The following is a 20340-nucleotide window of genomic DNA, read 5'->3' as shown; positions in this document are numbered from 1 at the left end:
GGAACAACTACACTTTAAGTAAATATTAACCTATATATAGGGCTGGAGTCTTTACTCCTTGGGTGGGAAATTTAGAGGGTCAGGGCCCCAAACCTGCAGTTCAACTAGTAGGCCCTGTACTTTGGAGTATGGTGGGGATTGTTAGCCACTGGGTATGTGATCTTTTTGTTGAATTCAGGAGAGGGATGGGTACGAGAGGGATGGGTACAAGGGAGAAGTTGCCTTTGTGTCCATGGTATCCCCTCAGCCTCTCATGACAGGAACTGTGGGGTTGACTGATGACTGATCCTTCCTAATCTGATAGGCTCCATTACCTAGTTAGAGCCAGGCCTCTTCAAGGTTTAAGGCTACCTCAGGATACCTGGATAGTGTTTTCAGCTATTTTACTTAGACCTCCCTCAAAGCAGCTCCTCTTGTTGAGTGATGATGGACAAACCCCTCCAGCAGAGAGCCAGGGGTTAGTCTGCAGGGAAGGCTTCCTGTTAAACTTGCCATAGATACACATTCAGCCAGAAGTGGCCTTTCGCTCCAGCCCCACTACACCTCTAGGCTGGAGCTACTGAGACAGGGCCTCCCTAAAATGGCTTTAGGATCAATCAGGTTTGCTACCAACCCCCAGGTGGCCTAAGATGGCTGCTAGCTATTGCTGGTATCCTCTGGGTGTCTCTTGGCCAACACTGATCTCTGTGAGTCTGTGCTGGCCCACTACCCGTGGCTGCTGGCTGCTGCCAGTCACTGCTGGCTCCATGCAAACTCCTGTAAGAGGACTCTGATTGTCTCCATTTACTGGCTGTCCCACTGGTGTGTTTAGACTCCCCTGTGTAAGTTTCCTGAGGAGGTCTCTGCTCCTCAGCAGAGGAGAGTCGGGAGGGGCATGGAATGTTTGTCTCCAACTGCCATAACGGACTTTCTTGTTTACTTTCAATGGGCCCCTTTCCCTCTCAGCAACAGCTATCTCTGTACTTCTGAAAACCACAGCATCCCCCAGTGGATGAAAAGCTAGATGTGGCTTTGGCTCTGCCCATCCTCAGGCTAAACACTGCTTCACCCCCAAAATAAAATGTTGAGAGACTATCTCTCTCAGGGCCCTTCCACTCTTCCCATGATGCAAACTAACCTGAATCTGATGAGCATCAGGGCACATATGAAAATGGGAGGGAACTGTGATTGTGAGGGTATGGCATTGTTTGAAGGGGAGGATATATGTTTTAAGTTTTGTCAGGGATGCCTATCACATACAAGTTAGGCATCCTTTATATGCATTTAACTAAATGAGTAAATAAGAAAAACTTGGTGGGTAAAATAATTGAAACAAAACTCTGTAAACTACCATTTCATTCTGAAATTTACAAAATGGAGCTGCAAAAGTTGCACTATCTTTCATGTCAGCTTTAAGTCTCTTTTTGGAGTGAGAACAGACCCATTTCTACTTAAAATGTTGGTTTTTGTCTGAGAAACATAAAATTCTGACTGAAACTTCCATTGGAAACATGCAAGATTTTGAGTTTTATATATTCTGGGTGTGAAAATGTCCTCTGTGCAAAAAATTAAATTTCTGTATTGTGAAATGTCCTGGAATTAAATCATAAAAATCGTAGTGCAAAATTGAATACTCTCATTTTCATCCCTTTCATACATTTCTCATTACAGTGGCATGATATTTCATTTGGTGGCTGCAGTGTTATGTGAGATTTTTATTCACTGTTCCTATTGCTTTTGTCTTTTCTTTCCTGTGAATGGCTTCTTCTCCAATCAACGAACAATGTGTCTACAATGCAGCTGCCAGAGGAAAGAGCAGACAAACTGAAGGAGATGGAACAGATAAAACTGGATGGCAGACAGATAAGTCCATGTTACTAGATGAAGAAGGTGCTAAGGAACTTCTACAGGGAGAAGGCCTTGGGAATCAAAACCACCTTAAAAGCACCAGAATGGGCAAAGATGGCCAGTATGGAAGTAACCAAGATGGTAGTCGAGACCTCTATGGCTCCTCAATGGATGTTGATTGGCAACATGGATCTTTGGGACAAGATAGGCTAACTGGAAGGGTGGGGAAGGATGGAAGGATGGGGAAAGGCCAGTTTTCTGGAGCAGGCACAGATGGAGTTTCAGTGGCAAATGGGAATAAATTTGGTTTGGCTAGTAGTGAATGTGGACGTTTAGGAAAGATTCATGGGCAAGACTTGAAGTTAGGTGGAGCTGGTCTTGGTAGTGCAATAGTAGAAGGGGATCTGCATTCTTTTTATGGCGAGGAGTCTATGCTGGGTGGAGCTGGTTCTGGTGGCGGATTAGGGGGAGCAGGAGGGTTGGGTTCTTTAGACGGTAGAGATTCCATGCTTGGTGGTGCTGGTGCTAGGTTAGGAGGCTCAGGAGAATTGGGATCTCTCCATGGCATGGAAGGCGGTGCGAACATTGGTGGTGCTGGGTTAGGAGGAGCAGGGAGTGTAGGATCCCTCTATGGCAAGGATGGTATGCTACTTGGAGCCAGTGTTGGTGCTGGAGACCATCTAGATGGTGCTGGAGACATGGGTGCTCTTGGTGACAGAGATGCCATACTAGGTGCCTCTGATGTTGGTGGTGCTGGCTCAGGTGATGCAGGGGGCACAAGTTCCCTCTTTGGTGAGGATGGCATGCTAGGGGGAGCGGGTGGTTCTGGTGCTGGACTAGGTAGTGCAAGGGGCACGGGTTCTCTCTGTGGTGAGGATGGCATGCTAGGGGGAGCGGGTGCTGGTCTCGCTGATCTCACTGGTCTAGGTGGTGCAGGCTCCCTCTATGGCAAGGATGTTATGCTAGGTGGAGCCAGTGTTGGTGCTGGACTAGACGGTGCTGGAGGCATGGGTGCACTTGGTGGCAGATCTGCTATCCTGGGTGCATTTGATGGTGGAGGTGCTGGCTCAGGTGGTGCAGGGGGCAAGGGCTCCCTCTGTGGTAAGGATGGTATGAAAGGTGGAACCAGTGCTGGATTAACAGGTGCAGGAGGCATACAGTCTTTTTATGATGAGGATGATATGCTTGCTGGGGCTGGCGCTCATGACGCTGGTCTAGGCGATGCGTGTGGTAGGAAGTCTCTCCGTGGTAAGGACGGTATGCTAGGTGCAGTTGGGGCTGTGGCTGGTGGAGATGAGGCTGAGATTGGTGGTACCAGTGCTGGTTTAGGTGGTGCAGGAGGAATGAGGTCTCCCGGTGGTAAGGATCGTGGGCTAGGTGGAGATGGGGCTGGTACTGGTGTTGGTGGTGATGATTTAGGTAGTCCAGGGGCCATCGGGTCTCTCTATGGTAATGACGGTATGCTAGGCGGAGCTGGTGCTGCTGGGGCTGGGGCTGGGAGTGGTTTTGGTGGTGCGGGGGGCGGGGTGTCTCTCTACGGTAAGAATGGAATGATAGGTGGAGCTGGCTCCGGGGCGGATGGTTTTGGTGCTGGTGTAAGTAGCCCAGGGAGGATGGAAACTCTTTCAGGAAAGGATGCTATATCTGGTGGAGCTGATGCTGGATTAGGAAGAGCAGGGGGTCTGACAGGTGCTCTCTGTGGCAAGAATGGTATGCACAGTGCTGGTTTAGGTGACTCAAGGGGTGAGGGCTATCTCTGTGGTAAGGATCCTACACTAGGTGGAGCTGGTACTGGTTTAGATAGTGCAGGAAGGATAGACTCTCTCTATGGTAAGGATCCTATTTTAGGTGGACATGGTGTTGGTGGAGCTGCTGCTGGATCAGCAGGTACAGGAACCATGGGTTCTCTCTATGGTAAGGATGCCGTGCTAAGCGGAGTCGGTGCTGGATCAGCAGGTGCAGGAGTCATAGGGTCTCTCTCTGGCAAGGATGCCATGCTAAGCGGAGTCGGTGCTGGATCAGCAGGTGCAGGAGACATAGGGTCTCTCTCTGGCAAGGATGCCATGCTAAGCGGAGTTGGGGCTGGATCAGCAGGTGCAGGAACCATGGGTTCTCTCTCTGGCAAGGATGCCATGCTAAGCGGAGTCGGTGCTGGATCAGCAGGTGCAGGAGTCATAGGGTCTCTCTCTGGCAAGGATGCCGTGCTAAGCAGAGTCGGTGCTGGATCAGCAGGTACAGGAACCATGGGTTCTCTCTATGGTAAGGATGCCGTGCTAAGCGGAGTTGGTGCTGGATCAGCAGGTGCAGGAGACATAGGGTCTCTCTCTGGCAAGGATGCCGTGCTAAGCGGAGTCGGGGCTGGATCAGTAGGTGCAGGAACCATGGGTTCTCTCTCTGGCAAGGATGCCGTGCTAAGCGGAGTCGGTGCTGGATCAGCAGGTGCAGGAGACATAGGGTCTCTCTATGGTAAGGATGCCGTGCTAAGCGGAGTCGGTGCTGGATCAGCAGGTGCAGGAGACATAGGGTCTCTCTCTGGCAAGGATGCCATGCTAAGCAGAGTCGGTGCTGGATCAGCAGGTGCAGGAGACATAGGGTCTCTCTCTGGCAAGGATGCCGTGCTAAGCGGAGTCGGTGCTGGATCAGCAGGTGCAGGAGACATAGGGTCTCTCTCTGGCAAGGATGCCATGCTAAGCAGAGTCGGTGCTGGATCAGCAGGTGCAGGAGACATAGGGTCTCTCTCTGGCAAGGATGGTAAGGTAAGTGGAGCAGGGCCTGGTGCTGGTATAAGTGGTCCAGAGGGCATGGAGTCTTTCTTTGACAAGGATGGTATGTCTGGTGGCACCAGGGCTGGTGCTGGAGTAGGTGGGGCAGGTGTGTTGGATTCCATACATAGCGAAGGTTTAGTACTAGGTGGGGCAGGGCCTGGTACTGGTGGTGCATTCATAGGAGCTTGGGGCACGGATTCACTTGACAGCAGAGATTCCATCTTAGATGGAGCAGTTGCCAGTGGTGGTAATGGTGGTTTAGGACACTTGGGTTCCCTTTGTGGCAGGGATCCTGCCCTTGGTGGAGCAGCTGTTGGTGCAGGAGGTAAATTACAGGATGGCTCCATTGATGGGAGAATGCCAGGTGTTCATGGTGAAGGGTCACTGGGTTATGATCAGATGTCAGGCCATCATAGTGGAGTCCAGGCTGATGCCAGAAGAGGACAGATATCAGGCCTTAATGCCAGGGGACTAAGTGCAGAAGAAACCTTGAAAAACACAGACTGGAAAAGAAGAGGAGGTTTTCTCCAAGATGAAGCAAGGGGTATTCACTTTTCATTGATGGCTTTTATGGTGCTATTGCTCTAGTATTTTAGAGAAGAAGGATAATCTTGTGGTTGAGATCTAGGCCTGAGAACTTGGAGGCTTTCTGTTCTACCTGTGACTGTGCCATAAATTTCCTTTGTGATCTTAAGTAAATCACAGGCCCAGATTTTTAAAAGTGGTCACTGATTTTGGGTATCTCCTGTTTTGGGTGCCTAACTTGGATCTGATTTACAGAAGTGCTGACGCTCCCAACTTGTAGCTGAAGTCAATGGGAGCTCCATGCGTTCAACACATCTGGAAGGGGACACTTGAAAATGTTTGTCTGAGCTTCCACATCTTTAAATGGAGATAGTAACTTCACCACTTCCAGGAGGTTGGGCAGAGATTTATAACTGTCTGTTAAAGTGCCTTGAGATCCTTGTGATAGAACCGGTATATATTAATGATAGCCTTTAGAAATATTGTGAGATCTCTCTGGAACCCCCCTCTAAGCCCTTCTAACTCCTTCCTATGAAATAAACAGACTCAAAGCACACAAGGAATAGGCATTATCCAGTTCACAAAAAATTAGTTTCCATATCTTTTCAAGTAAAGTGTCCATATTTCTTCGCCATCTCCCAGTAGTTCAAAACAGATCCTTTTACTTTATTGTTTCTAATGATGTCCAGTGCAAAGATCTCCATTTTTCCACAGCCCTGAGACCCATTCAGTGCCAAATTTTCTGTTATATGAAAATGCACATAAAATCCAACCCAGAAAACTCTTACTCATATTCGTTGGCCTTATCTGACTAACACCACTGAAGTCAATGAGGCTGCTCATGAAAATAAAGACTACTTAACTCAGTGTGGATAAGGTCTATAATGCCAAATATTTCTGGTTTTGTGCTGAGTTTCTTATGGGAATAAGGGATTGGGATACGTGTGCCCACTTAAATACAACACACTTAAAATCAAGCTTGTAGTGTATCTACTTGTCCATTATATTGACTTGACTTGCATGCAGAACGTTGGCAGATCCTCAGTTGACGTATATCAGCACAACCTCAATTAAATCAGTGTCAGTTTACACCATCTGAGGATCTGGCTCAATAGTATTTTGGGATTATTATTGTAGGACTTCTTTTTATAAGAGTGCTGCCTGTTCTTCCCATCTGCACGGGCATTTTTGTGCTCAGATGTTACTCCCCCAGTATGTTCTCTTGTGTAACAAATGGTCAGTGCATTTCCAATGTGGGCTCTTTTCCTCTCTGTATGTTCAGAATCACATTGCCATTTCAACAAAGGGTTGTCTGATGTCAGTGCCCAGAAAGGGAAACCCACTGTGCTGTCTTGCAGCCTCAATAACGATCAGGTGGAGGGAATCTGGTTTAAAGATGAATTCGAGGTAAGGGTGCAATAACTCACTGTTTTCTTGGGACACCAAGGACTTATTTCACTTGCTGGCTACAACTTTCATGCGATATTATGGCAAGGTGTTTCCTTACTCTGCCCCACTTTCATGTGGCTGAGAGACAGGGTCCTGTGCAGTGGTGCCCCAGTTTCCACTGTAAGGGAAGGCAGCAGACTAGTCTCCCTGGCCACTGAGTCTGACCTGTGTGGGATTGCACCCGAGCCTGTTTGGCTCAAGCCTCCCAAGGAGAATTGGGCAGGGTTCCTCCCCAGTCCCACCACAGGGCCATTTGCATTCTCACATCTACACTAGGAGGGTATTGTGAGGTTTTTTTCCCATCTCATTTTCCTTGACATGGGCAGGGAAGGGACAAGCCTCCTTTCTTCTCCCCACTACTGATTATTTAGAGTACATATACATACTAGGTGCATTCAGAAATGCAAAGAAAAACAAGGTGCCTTCTCCAAGGAACTTCAGGTTGAAGATATGATTGTGAGAGGTGTGGACCATCCACAGTGCTCATTGAAATCAATGCTCAGCACCACTTAAGATAAGACAAATTAGATGCAATGTCTCATTACAATGCAGGAGAATGGTTTGGGTTACAAGGTCACTGAGGATGAGATTGCAGTAGTCCAGATGAGAAATGATCCAGGCATGGAACCAGGTTTTAGAAGTAGGGATGGAGAGGAATGGAGACAGCTTAGATATATTAGGACCTGCTCCAAAGCCCACTGAGGTCAATGGAAAGACTCACATTGACTTTAATGGACTTTGGATCAGGCCCTTAGTAGGGAATATATTGGTCCATCAGTGGTTACATGAAGGGTTACCAGTTAAATAATCAAAGAATATCATAGTAATTAAGCAATGGTGACCAAAACATAGGATCTTACCTGGGGATTAATGATGAGCTATGGTGGACACAGCTGAGGAACCCTAGACAGTCACTGATTCCTATGAAATACCCTGTTTTGAGCTGCTTGTTGCTACAGAGGATCTGTGCTACACCCCAGCTTTTAGACTAGAGGTTCTCAAACTGGGGGTCAGGACCGCTCAGGGAGTCGTGAGCTGTCAGCCTCCACCCCAAACCCCGCTTTGCCTCCAGCATTTATAGTGGTGTTAAATATATAAAAAAGTGTTTTTAATTTATAAGAGGGGTCAGACTCAGAGGCTTGCTATGTGAAAGGGGTCACCAGTACAAAAGTTTGAGAACCACTGTTTTAGATCATCTTTTGGAGTAACCCAGTCAGTGTGGCAGACCTCCAAGGAGTCCCACTTGCCCTGCTGCCTCACCGCCTCCTAGATTGGAGCCTCTGGGTTTCAGAACTCCTGTTTCATACCATGAGCTCTCCTCAGCGAGTCCCACTGAAGTGGACTCCTGGTTAGAGTCTTGTACACCCTTCAGGAACTAATGCACCCCAGCAAGTATTTGTAGTGACACCCAAGCAGAGTTTTCAAAACAAAGCAGGATATATTAGTCAACAGGAACACAGCACTGGAAGTCCTTAGGTTAGCATGGAGAAACGAAAGTTAAAGCATAGTCCATTTTAGTCAAGCCAGAGTAATTCGCTAGCCAAGCTGTAGTTAACTCCCTTTTCAGGCTCTGTTGACTTCCTTAGTCAGTCCCCGTAGCTAGCTCCCAGCCACTTCCAGAAATCAATTCTTTACTGCCTTTTGGTCACCTCCCAGTCCTTTGTTTTCCAGGTAGGTCTATGCTGAGTTCAAACCCAGGGGTGAGAGGTGGGGGAAAGCTCCTTCCTCTGGGTGTTGATTGCTAGGTGTCAATGATATGGCCTTTAGGGTTTTCTATGTTCTTCTCAGATTTTCCACTGATAAGGGTTGACCTTAGCCAGTCCTTCTAATGACCCATTCAGTCCACTCAGACAGCTAAGTGGCATACCCCCTCCCACATGTCTCTTTGCCCCAAGAGCAAACTTAATCATTTTTCTCCCACTGAGTAGAAAAGCTATATATGGGGAAAACTGAGGCTTCATAAAAATACTACAGGAAATTCCCACTTTGTCACACCTGGATTTTGTATTCAGTTTCATTTGGCACATCGAGCATTCTTATTTCCCAAGTCCAATTCCCTTTGTCTCCCAATAAAAAAAAAAGCAAGTGTTTCCCTGTATCTTTTGTTAATATTTTGAACTGCATTTGATCATCCAAATAGTTTGAAATTTTGCACTTCCATTGTATTTGGCTGATACGTTTGGTGTGCTACCCAGTTTCCAGAAAAGATTGCAAGCAAGCCAAGAAGACCACAATATTTGCTTTGGCCAGGCAGAAAAATTGTCAGGTTTGTGATATCGGTGGGGGTGTTTTATAGAGATGGTCAACATTTTTCCATTCTATTTTTTTTTTTTGAGGGAAAATGACAGTTCAACTGAAGGGAAATTTTCACCAAAATAAATAAATAAATAAATAAATTTTCATCAAAAATGTTTGCATTTTCAGTTTTCTGAGGAAAAGAAAGTGTTCAACATTTTTAATGGAAAATTATTTTTTTATTAAAAATGTTGACCAAATTTTCTTTTCCTACCCCCCCCCCGCCCCCCCAAAAAATGTTGATGAAAAGGGATGTGTGTGAAAATTGAAGTTCAAGAGTAATTTTCCAGTCGGCTCTAGTGTGTTATCTTCTTGGCTGGCCAGTCTTTCTTTTGAATAGCCATATTAATAAACCGGAAAGTCCAATCTGACATTTGTCCTGCCAAAATATTGGATATATTAATAAACCGGAAAGTCCCATCTGACATTTGTCCTGCCAAAATATTGGATAGTTCCTGTAAAGAAAAAATGTCTCCCTGTCCTTTACACAGCAGCTAACAGGCCTGGATGAACTCTCTTCTGAAAAATATGGGCTGGTCCACAAACTGATAGACACAGTAGAAGAGAGTCATGCTGGGAAGTATAAATTTGAAGCTGAAGGTGTCAAAACTGAAGCATCTATTTTTGTTGAAGGCAAGTCTGTTCAAATTGCTTCATTGCCTCGATGTTAAAAAGGCAGCTGGAATGCTCATGTTCCTAATGCAATGTATTAGCCTGCATGTGCTTAAATGTAATGCAGAATTTCTCAAATTGGGGTCCATGGACCCCTGGGGGTCCACAAGGGTACTCCAGGGGGTCCGCAAGTCATGTCCAGGGCTGCCAGCCCTGCTGATCAACTCCTCTCCCTCCCTCACAGTGCCTCCTTCATGCCATGGAACTGGTATTCAGCAGCGTGCAGGAGGCGATGGGAGGGAAGGGGAGGAGCAGGGATGGGGCAAGCTCGGGGGAGGGGATGGAAAGAGGCGGGGAAGAGAAGGGGTAGGGGTGGAGTGGGGTGGGTCCTTGGGGGAAGGGATGGAGTGTGGGCAGAGCCTGGGACTGAGTGGAGGAGTAGGGGGGTCAATGAAAAATTTTAAATCAAAATGGGGGTCATCAGGTTGCTAAAGTCTGAGAACCGCTGATGTAATGCATTCATTATCTTACAAAGCAGTATTTTGGTTAGAAGGCTGGCCTTGTGGTTAAAGAAATGAAGTGGAATGTAAGAGATGTGGGTTTGATTCTTAGCTCTAAAGCCAATTTTTGTGAAGGAGATTGCGCATTTCCTAACTAATTGCAAATTTATAGTGGAGCCTTAATCTTGCAAGAACAAAGTTTATTGCATTTAATATCCCAGATTTTAGTTTGTAAAGAAATGAGGAGGTGGGTGAAAAAAGCAGAAAATATAAAGAAAAACAGGGAAATTAAAAGAAAAAAACAGCTGACAGACAGTGGCTAGGGGTAGATTTAGCCACTGCAAAGTGAACAATTTTATACCTAAAAGACTTCATAAGAATTAAAGAAAATGTCACTCTTAAACAAGCAAATACATCTCTATAATATATGCATCTCTAAGTGTGCTGTATCATTATCTCAAAGGTTTGACCAGCTGATTTAATCAAAAACTGTCTCTTAGTTCACATGCATACTTACTGAATTCCAAATTAATTTATGCATGTTGGATGAAATTCACCTCAGTGCAGGGGCAAGAACAAAGTCTAGGCCTCACTTACATTATATTTTGAGGGCATAAGTGGGGCCTGGTGCTGTTGTTCTGTACAGGGTGAATTACCCTGCAGTGCATGTATGGATACAGAGCATATGGTAAGTATGCAACTAAAACCGAAGATCTAAATCCTGTGAGATCCTGAGCCCCACCTGCCATATGATAAATTCCAGTGATTTTTGTTGGGATTGGGCCCAATAGTACCAGGTTAAATAATGCTGAAAATATTTAGCAGCAGTTAATTCAGAGCAGCTCTGCCCTCAAAATAAGCTTTTTCTCTTTCAATTCTATTTATGAATGGCTGAGTTTTTATGTTTAGATCCTCCAAATGTTGACAAGGCTCTTCTGGAAAAGCTGATGAAGGAGCCTGTGATAGTCAAGGCAGGGCAGAATGCCATGGTTAAAATCCCATTCGAGGGCCGGAAGCCAGTCAGAGCAACGTGGTTAAGGGACGGGGATGAGCTCCTGAATGATGCCAGGATCCATATTGACAAGACAGACAGCTTCACACGGCTTTCCATCTCCAGCACCAACAGGAAGGACTGTGGGGATTACAAAGTGAAGCTGAAGAATGAGAGTGGAACCCTGGAGGCCAGCCTAAAGCTGGAGGTGATAGGTGAGAGTCTCATGATATCAGTCCACCACCTTGGGCACAGAGGGAAGTCCTTGTAAGTTGTTTTTGGTATCTCTCTTCCTGATTCTCCAGAGATAACTAGTTTAGAGTCATGGCACACACAGAAGGAGCTCTTCATTGGTGCTTTTACAGAACACTGATTGTAAGAATATCTGAGTGCTGGCTGGGCTCACTCTTTTCCTTCTCATCCACAATAAACCAAAAGGAGACAAGGTGCTGAGCAACTCCCAGAAGTGTTGAATGCCTGCAGCTCCCATGGATTTTAATGAGACTTGAGCCACTTGGCACCTTCAGGAGCTGCTCAGTGACTTCCAGGCTCAAATGCAAAAGGATCCACATGGTTGTAAATCTACCAGACCTATCCTTGCTCCTTTATTGGCTCACCCCAGCCTGTATCCTGATTTACCTATGTGGGGTCTGAAACCTGAAAACCATGCATTGCAGATTTGCACTGGGTTAGCTTCAACTGGAATTCTCTGCAGCGGTGAAAAAGGGGCAGGATTTGTTCCCAACCGAGCAACAGGTTGATGAGACCAGAAGTGTGGTCTGCTGGGGAAGGACGATGCTACATCACTTGACTTAGCTTTGTCATTCCTAGTAATTAACAGAAGATTAAAGACTTCCAGATGGAGTAGCCAAATAAAGATAATCTCCCTCATTTTCTAAATTAAACAGTTTACTTATGCATCCATCTTTTTGCACTGAAACACAGCCCCTTGAGAGCTGCAGAAATTTAAATATAAAAGTCAAATGAAGAACAAACATTTCTCCAAGAAGAAAAGTACTAATTAAAGATGCAAACTAGCCCAAATGCACCTATTAAAGTCCAAATAATTACACAAGGGTAATAAATCACTAAGATAAATGATCAGTTTCTCTCATATTCCTTCCTCTGTCCTTCTCCTCTGGTTTTGTGATCCTGGTTTGTAGTGATCACTTGGCTCATTATAGAGTAAATTATTCTGCAAAAGCCATTTCCTTCTGAGCTGATGGAGCTCAATATCTGACTTGTACAACCTGCTCTATTGATCACAAAAGCAATTTAATGTTAAAGTTGTCAGGGGAATCTTGCCATTCTATTCACAATAATAATAGGCCCAAGTTAACTTCCCAGCTGTAATATGGTGCTATATGGCATATCTGTGTAAGATGGAGGTGCACAGAAAGTAGAATAGATTCCCAAACAAAGATGGAGAAACCCAAAATTCAGAATCGGGTTCGTTTAGATTTGGATCCCATTTAATCTATACCACCTACATTTAGGGTGGAGGAGAGGATTGTTGACTACCTGGTTCTGGGTTTCATCCATTTGTATTTGATTAAAAAATGGGACTCAACAAGGGGGTGTTTGGCTTTGGTTTGGAAGAGTCTCCGTTGGATTTTGTTTTTTTGCAAACCAAAAGTGGAAATAAATCGGCTCCAGGTCTCATCTTACCTGAGCACCCCAGGTTTGGGGTGAGGTTGGTAAATCGTTCCAGTTTGGAACCATCTGTACTCCTAAAGGAGATGGGAAGTCAATGAGAGTTTCACCCAGGTCTGACTTTGATGCAGTATTCATGGGAATGATCAACTATAGGAGGCGTGGCCAAACCACAGCTCATGAGCCACATGTGGCTCTTTAAAAGTTAACGTGTGCCTCGTGGTGCCCCCCATATCCTCCCTTTCTCGGCCTACCAGACTGAGTGCAGGGGGAGAGCTTGGGGTGGTGGGACTAGCGGCTTCTGCCCTGAGGGAAGGGGGGTCTCGGGGCTTTAGGCCTATGGGGATGCATTGAGGCAAAAGTCCTGTGCATGCCCCAGCAGGCGCCACTCTCCGGGGCAGGTTGTGTGTGTCTTGTGGCTCTAGAATTTCTGAAGATTATCATATGCAGCTTGGAGGGTCAGTAAGTTTGACCATCCTGGAACTATAAATTGGATGAGGCAAGTGTTTTCCTCTTGCCACACTCTCCTAGATCAGTAGATGAATGGATGTTTACTCAAGTAACCTTGCTGGTGTTAATTCTGCTGCTCTACCCTGTAAGTACTATACATACTGAGACTGAGTTGCCTAGTTTGAGTAGCGAAAGATAGTGACCCCTCTGATATCAAGAACAGATGTGGGACCTTTTACTCCCTGTTTTTCTCCTCCTTTCAGACAAGCCACAGAAACCCATCGGACCCATAGAGGTGGTGGATAGTTCCACAACTGGAATAACCATTCGATGGAAGCCCCCAAAGGATGATGGGGGCAGACCAGTGCAGAACTACATCATAGAGAGGCAGCAGGTGGGCAGAAAAACCTGGGTAACGTTGGGAGAAACCAGCAGGGACAACAGCACTTTCACCACCAACAAAGTGGGGCAAGACAAAAGCTATCGCTTCAGGGTGCGAGCAGTGAACGCTGAGGGAAAGAGCAAGGCACTGGAATCAGATGAGGTGATGGCTGCAACCAAAGGTAAGAGGAAGAGCTTTGTGTAAACACATCTTATAGCCATGTGAGACTTCTATTATGAAAGCCGAAATCAAGTGAAACTCACATTTTGGGTTTTGTTACAAATCTGTACTTTTGTCCAGTTTGAACAGAAGGTTTGCAAGCCTGGCTCAACTGTCAAGTGACTGTGAACATGATGTCATATGAATCTGGGGCCAATTTAAGGTTTCAGATGGAGACCATAAGTTTCTTGCAAATTTTGGTGATTCTGAGTGAGATCTGCTTTGAGGTTTTTGGGTACAATCCAACCTAAACCTTGAAGCGACATCCATAGTGGAAACCATGCATGGACTGAATCCAAAGAAAGGGTTCCCACATGTCACTGCAAAGAGAACCTGCTAAGCCTTTATCTTAATTTACTCCATAGGTAAATGAGTCTCCCAAAGGGACATTCATTAGTTGTGTCTTTATTCAGTAGTATCACTTAGAATCATATCAGGGTTGGAAGGGACCTCAGGAGGTCATCTAGTCCAACCCCCTGCTCGAAGCAGGACCAATCCCCAATTTTTGCCCCAGATCCCTAAATGGCTCCCTCAAGGATTGAACTCACAACCCTGGGTTTAGCAGGCCAATGCTCAAACCACTGAGCTATCCCTCCCCCGCCATTTCCTTAAGTACAGAACAGTCATTCTACTCTATAACGTTGCTGGTGGACCCAAATACTAGAGAGAGCTTTTAGCACAAACATGGAAGTACAAGTAGGGAAAACATTTAATTCATTTTGCCTGCCTTCCTCACATCCACCCGTGCTGCCCTCTCTCTGTCCTTCCTTTTTATTCACCCCTTTAATCACAGTTTGTGCCAAGATACTTTTAAAACAATTTTGTTGTATTAATGGCTGGTTGTTTTGCCGTCTGTCATGGGGTGGTCCCCTGAGAGTCTTTTCTAGCCATAGCAGCTGATCCCCATATCTCCCAACATTCTTAACCACCACTGTGGGCACAGCCTGCAATGTTATTTATACAGTGTACAGTCAGTAGTCAGCTTCCCCCGCTTGCTTCTGGGGAAAAGACAGGGTATTAGTAGCACTCAGCCCTGCTTTTCTTCAGGCTCTCTACTCTTCTCCTTAGCACTTCCTTCCTGTCTGCTTATACAGGGCCAGCTGCTGGGGTTACTTCCACCCAATTAGCCCTTCAGTTGTATCTCTACTCAAGAAATTGGCACCGGCCTGTCTTTCAGTCAGGTCCCAATTAATGTACTGATGGGGATTGGAGTGACAGGGTGTTGAGTCAGCTCCTGACTCAGCACACACCTTGTTACGCCCTCCAGTAATGGGTGGAGCGGAGGGAAGTAGAAGCCAATCAAGACTCCTGTTTCCACCCTCAGGAACAATAATATCACAGTGGCCTTCCCTGCCCGTAAGATTGGGCACATGCCTCCCTTTGGAGACTGTCAATGTCATTCTAAGCACTGGCAAGAGGGGCTCATTCATGAAAGACACATAATATCTTGACCCTTAGGAGTCTGGACATGCTCCCCCTCCAGGCTCCCAGCATGTAGCTGTCCTGGAGAGTAGAAGACTGAGTCATAGATCTCCCTTCTACCTTCAAAAGGTGTCTCATCTGAACACACATTTGGGGAGTCCTGGAAGAAACAACCCTTGAGAACCCATTATTGTCATGTGATGGAAAAGAAATACCTGCTAATAACAAAGGGCTAATCTTTTCCTAGCTTTCCCTGGGCCCCCTGCTCCTCCTCAGATTGTCAGTGCCAACAAAGAGTCCATAACACTCTCCTGGGCAGCACCTCCCAAAACAGGCAATTCCAGAATCCTGGGGTATATCGTTGAGAAATGCAAGAAAGGCAGCAACATCTGGACACCTATCTCTGACCTGCCAATAACAGGTAAGCAGCTGAAAGCTTGGAACAGGCTGAAAGACTCTAAAAAGGCAAGAAGACTAGATGGCTCAAGACTTAATGAGATGCTGACTCTTTCGTTTCTAGGTCACTGCTTCAAATATGATTTAGATTGGTAGTGACCAAAAGTTTTTACTGTCTGATGGATGTTGGGTGACTTCTGTGTGGTGACACAAATCAGTGATCTCAGTCCAGGTCCGAGTTGATAGTACAAAAATCACAGTTGGCACCATTGTTGGGTATCTCAGCAGAATGCCCAAATATTGAATAAACCACTGAGGTGGGACTCTCTTCTTACCTCCAGAGGTGGTTCCTTTCCAGGCTGTGAATAAAAATCTGCTGCAGAAGAATGGAGAAATTTGCATTGTTGCTGCCTGGCTATGCCATTCTGTGCATAAACTGAGGGCCAGCAATCTGGCACCTTGCACTTCAGTTGTGGAAGTGCTTTCTTAGCTTATGGAGTTGGGACCTGGGCAAACGGGGGGACATTCCAGGGACAAGGAAGGAAAGGAGATGGAACTGATATCTCTGAAGGCTTCAAAATCATGTTCACCTATAGATGGCAATGATGTTTTCAGATCCACACAAGTTCTTAATATCTCCTGTATTAGAAGGGCTGCCATTGCAAGGAAAGCATTATTTACTCTTTCGCTTACTTCCTCAGTATCTCAAATGGCATTTAATTTGAAAGGGAGGAGGGAGTACAATGGGAGAGACTTGTGCTAATGGTGGGGAAGGACAGGAGAAAAAGGGACAGCATTTCGGTACTCCATATGTGTTCCTCTAGGCAGGAGAGTGGTATACTGTGCAATTCCATGTGGTATAATTAATGTACAGAACTATTGTCCCAATATATCCTACTGAGGGGACTGCAGATATGAGCCTGAGCTCACTGAGGAACCTTATCTTTTCCTTCCACAGACAGGAAGTGGATGGTGACAGATCTGAAGGAGGGACTGCAGTATGAATTCCGCGTGGCTGCTATCAATGCCGCAGGGACAGGCGAGGCCAGTGCACCGTCCGATCCTGTCTTTGCTCGAGATCTCATGAGTAAGTGGGTTGTCCACTTGTCCCATTGGGTGTGGGATGCAGAGAGAGGGATGAATCTGGGGAAGTATGTGAATCCAGGAAGCAAAGTGTATTAAGTATTTTAAAATGTCTGTGTGGGAGAATAAAATACTTGAATAATATTAAAAAATCAGGAATTCACTGCAGGGAGTGGGGTGGTATTCTCAATATGCTGGGGAGGGTGATGTGGTGCTGGCCCCACAACGTGCTGCAGGGGTTGTGGGTGAGTTTCCCCTGTGCTGCATGGAACATAGAGTGGGCTTCCCAGCATGTTGCAGAGGGGCTGGGAGCAGGATTCCCAGTACAATTCAGAGGGATGGGGACAAACTCCCAGTATGCTACAGGGAGCCTGACTGAATGGATACCCAGTGCAAGCGTGTTGGGGATGGATTATCCAGTGCACTGAATGAAGGGTGGGGGCAGGAATCCTAGGACAACGAAGTCTAAATAAACTTTCCCTTCGCAGAGCCTCCTGGTAGAGTGAGGGACCTTAAGGTGACCAATACTGACTACACCAGCATCACTCTGGCATGGATGAAACCCGATTCAATGGAAGGGGGGCCTGCCAAGGGCTACAAGGTGGAGAAGAAATCCTCTGACAGCCTCAAGTGGACCCATTGTAACACTGTCCCCATAGGGTTGACAACCTGTACAGTTAAAGGTCTGCAAGCCAGAGAGATGTACTTCCTCCGCGTGAGGGCCGTCAATGAGGGAGGCCTAGGGGAAGCCATAGCACTGGACACTTGCATCCAAGCCATGCCTCCCATTGGTGAGTCAAATGTGCTGCCCCTGAAAAGATATCATAGTCATACAGGTACAAATCATGGGCTCTTCATCCAAAGGTAGCTTTCACTTTGTTGGAGATTCAAATTGAACCTTGAGCTGGAACAACTCAATCTGTGGATTGTGGGGCACAGGAGCCTGTTATAGATGATTATCTCAGGCTGTAGATGGAGGACACAGATAATTTAGCTCCTATATTCCTTATTGAATCAGGAAAATTGAGGGTTCAGTTTGAGATGACCACAGCTCACATTGGAGGCTCACTGTGATTCCAGCATCTCAAATGTTCTCTCTTTTCAGATACGTAGGATATGTCTACAGGAGAAATTCTACAGCAGCACAGATGCAGAACTACTGCTGCACCACCGTAGTGTAGACCAGTGGTTCTCAAACTAGGGCCCCGCTTGTTCAGGAAAAGCCCCTTGCGGGCCGTGCCGGTTTTTTTACCTGCTGCTTCCGCAGGTTCGGCTGATCGCGGCTCCCACTGGCCGCAGTTCGCCGCTGCAGGCCAATGGGGGCTGCAGGAAGGGCGGCTAGCACATCCCTTGGCCCGCGCCGCTTCCCGCAGCCCCCATTGGCCTGGAGTGGCGAACCGCAGCCACTGCGAGCCGTGATCGGCCGAACCTGCGGACGCAGCAGGTAAACAAACCGGCCCAGCCCACCAGGGACTTTCCCTGAACAAGCGGGGCCCTAGTTTGAGAACCACTGGTGGAGACTACAGTGAGGGAAGGGGTTCTTCCATTGCTGTAGTAAACCAATCTCTCCGAGAGGTGGACAAAAGAATTGTCCCATTGACCTAGCAGTGTCTACACCGGAGCTTAGGTTGGCTTAATTACATTGCACAGGGCGTGACATTTTTCACCTTGTGTTCAGCATTGGTCAAACGTATTACGGAGGTTTTTCACCTTTATCTGAGGCATCAACCATTGGCCACTGCCAAAGCAGGGATATCAAATCAGATGGACCAGTGACTTGATCTCATATGCCAGATCCCATGTTCATTCCAGTTTTTAGCCTGATGCTGGGAAACTTTCAATAAAAGGGTCACATTTTTTGTAACATCCTTGCCAGTCAGCCAGATATAGGTTGCACTTTCAGTTGTCTGTTATTAAGAGGCTGGATCTGCCATACACTCAGAGCCTTTAAAAGAAAAAAACCCAAACAAATGGAGAAGTTTTTATATATTTTTTAATGAGGGAGCGTGATCCGATCCAGGACACTGAGCTGGGAGCCAGAAGACATGGGCTCTTTTTCCATCTGTGCCATTGACCTGCTGTAAATCATTTCAGTTCTTTGTGTCTCTTTCCCCTCCCATCCTTTGTCTGACTTGTCTCTACAGCAAGCTCTTAGGGGCAGGGTCTATGTGTTTGTGCAGCACCTAGCACAATGAAGCCTCGGTCTCAGTTGTACCCGTACAGTATAAAATAATGGCCCAGATAAAAAGGGAGGTGAGGGGTTTCACTCTTGACATAATGGACTAAAGCTCTTCAGAATGATTCTGTGACTCAGCCTAATATCCTAATGCATTGTTGTTGGTTAGGGTGTGGCCCCTGTGCCACACACTAGGAGATAGGGGAAAAGTGGGTCTATACTTGAGTAGCTATTTCTCTCCCTCCTGCTGCAGAGACAGCAATGGGGTTTCACGCTCAGGAGGGTAGCAAACAATATAAACAGTGAATTTCACTCTTTTTCTGTTCATAAATTATCGGCAAACTGGCTTTGATTTTGTATGAACTTGTTTGCTGTTTGAAATTATTCAACAATGGTTTCTGTGAACATGCTTCAGCCCACGGGTCACTCAGAACTTGGTTGCTGTGGCTGTCGCTTTGACTATTCACTGTTTCTAATGCACTATTTGCACTGTGTTCTAGGATATCCAGGTTGCATGATATCGTTTTAGCTGACTGGATGACTCCCAAGCCCGCAAAGAGCTGTCCAGATGAATACTCCTGAAGTCAATGCTCTTGTGAACAGACATAGGAACGAGTGTTCACACCACTTTCCTTTTAACAAGCATTACTGTGAAGAAAAGTTCATTTGCATGATTGTGAAAAGCGAGTCAGAGGGGTCACAGATGCCGTTGAGGAGATTTCATGGTTTCTATTCAAACATTTGTGAATACCTTTTTTGCAGTATTTCCCTCTTAGAATATCATAGAATATCAGGATTCGAAGGGACCTCAGGAGGTTATCTAGTCCAACCCCCTGCTCAAAGCAGGACTAATCCCCAACTAAATCATCCCAGCCAGGGCTTTGTCAAGCCTGACCTTAAAAACTTCTAAGGAAGGAGATTCCACCACCTCCCTAGGTAACACATTCCAGTGTTTCACCACCCTCCTAGTGAAAATTTTTTTCCTAATATCCAACCTAAACCACCCCCACTGCAACTTGAGACCATTACTCCTCGTTCTGTCATCAGCTACCACTGAGAACAGTCTAGATCCATCCTCTTTGGAACCCCCTTTCAGGTAGTTGAAAGCTAGGCTATCAAATCCCCCCTCACTCTTCTCTTTCGCAGACTAAACAATCCCCGTTCCCTCAGCCTCTCCTAATAAGTCATGTGTTCCAGTCCCCTAATCATTTTTGTTGCCCTCTGCTGGACATTTTCCAATTTTTCCACATCCTTCTTGTAGTGTGGGGCCCAAAACTGGACACAGTACTCCAGATGAGGCCTCACCAATGTTGAATAGAGGGGAACGATCACGTCTCTCAATCTGCTGGCAATGCCCCTACTTATACAGCCCAAAATGCCATTGGTCTTCTTGGCAACAAGGGCACACTGTTGACTCATATTCAGCTTCTCGTCCACTGTAACCCCTAGGTCCTCTTCTGCAGAACTGCTGCCGAGCCATTCGGTCCCTAGTGTGTAGCAGTGTATGAGATTCTTCCGTCCTAAGTGCAGGACTCTGCACTTGTCCTTGTTGAACCTCATCAGATTTCTTTTGGCCCAATCCTCCAATTTGTCTA

The 20340-nt window shown here is 46.3% G+C and overlaps 1 protein-coding gene across 1 annotated transcript in view; it reads left to right on the top strand.

Moving 5' to 3' along the window:
* IGFN1 (immunoglobulin like and fibronectin type III domain containing 1) overlaps positions 1-20340 on the top strand; it is a 54954-nt gene that overhangs the window by 22553 nt on the left and 12061 nt on the right. Inside the window, exons 15-21 of the mRNA XM_073320422.1 lie at positions 6400-6524; positions 9353-9494; positions 10883-11179; positions 13331-13630; positions 15338-15511; positions 16445-16573; positions 17058-17360. Coding sequence (XP_073176523.1) covers positions 6400-6524; positions 9353-9494; positions 10883-11179; positions 13331-13630; positions 15338-15511; positions 16445-16573; positions 17058-17360 — 1470 coding nt within the window. The remainder of the gene's footprint in view (positions 1-6399; positions 6525-9352; positions 9495-10882; positions 11180-13330; positions 13631-15337; positions 15512-16444; positions 16574-17057; positions 17361-20340) is intronic.

Source organism: Lepidochelys kempii, chromosome 21 (assembly GCF_965140265.1).
Source record: "Lepidochelys kempii isolate rLepKem1 chromosome 21, rLepKem1.hap2, whole genome shotgun sequence".
Lineage (NCBI taxonomy): Eukaryota > Metazoa > Chordata > Testudines > Cheloniidae > Lepidochelys > Lepidochelys kempii.
Note: the sequence above shows the minus strand (reverse complement) of the source record. Positions and strands in the feature narration are given on the sequence as shown.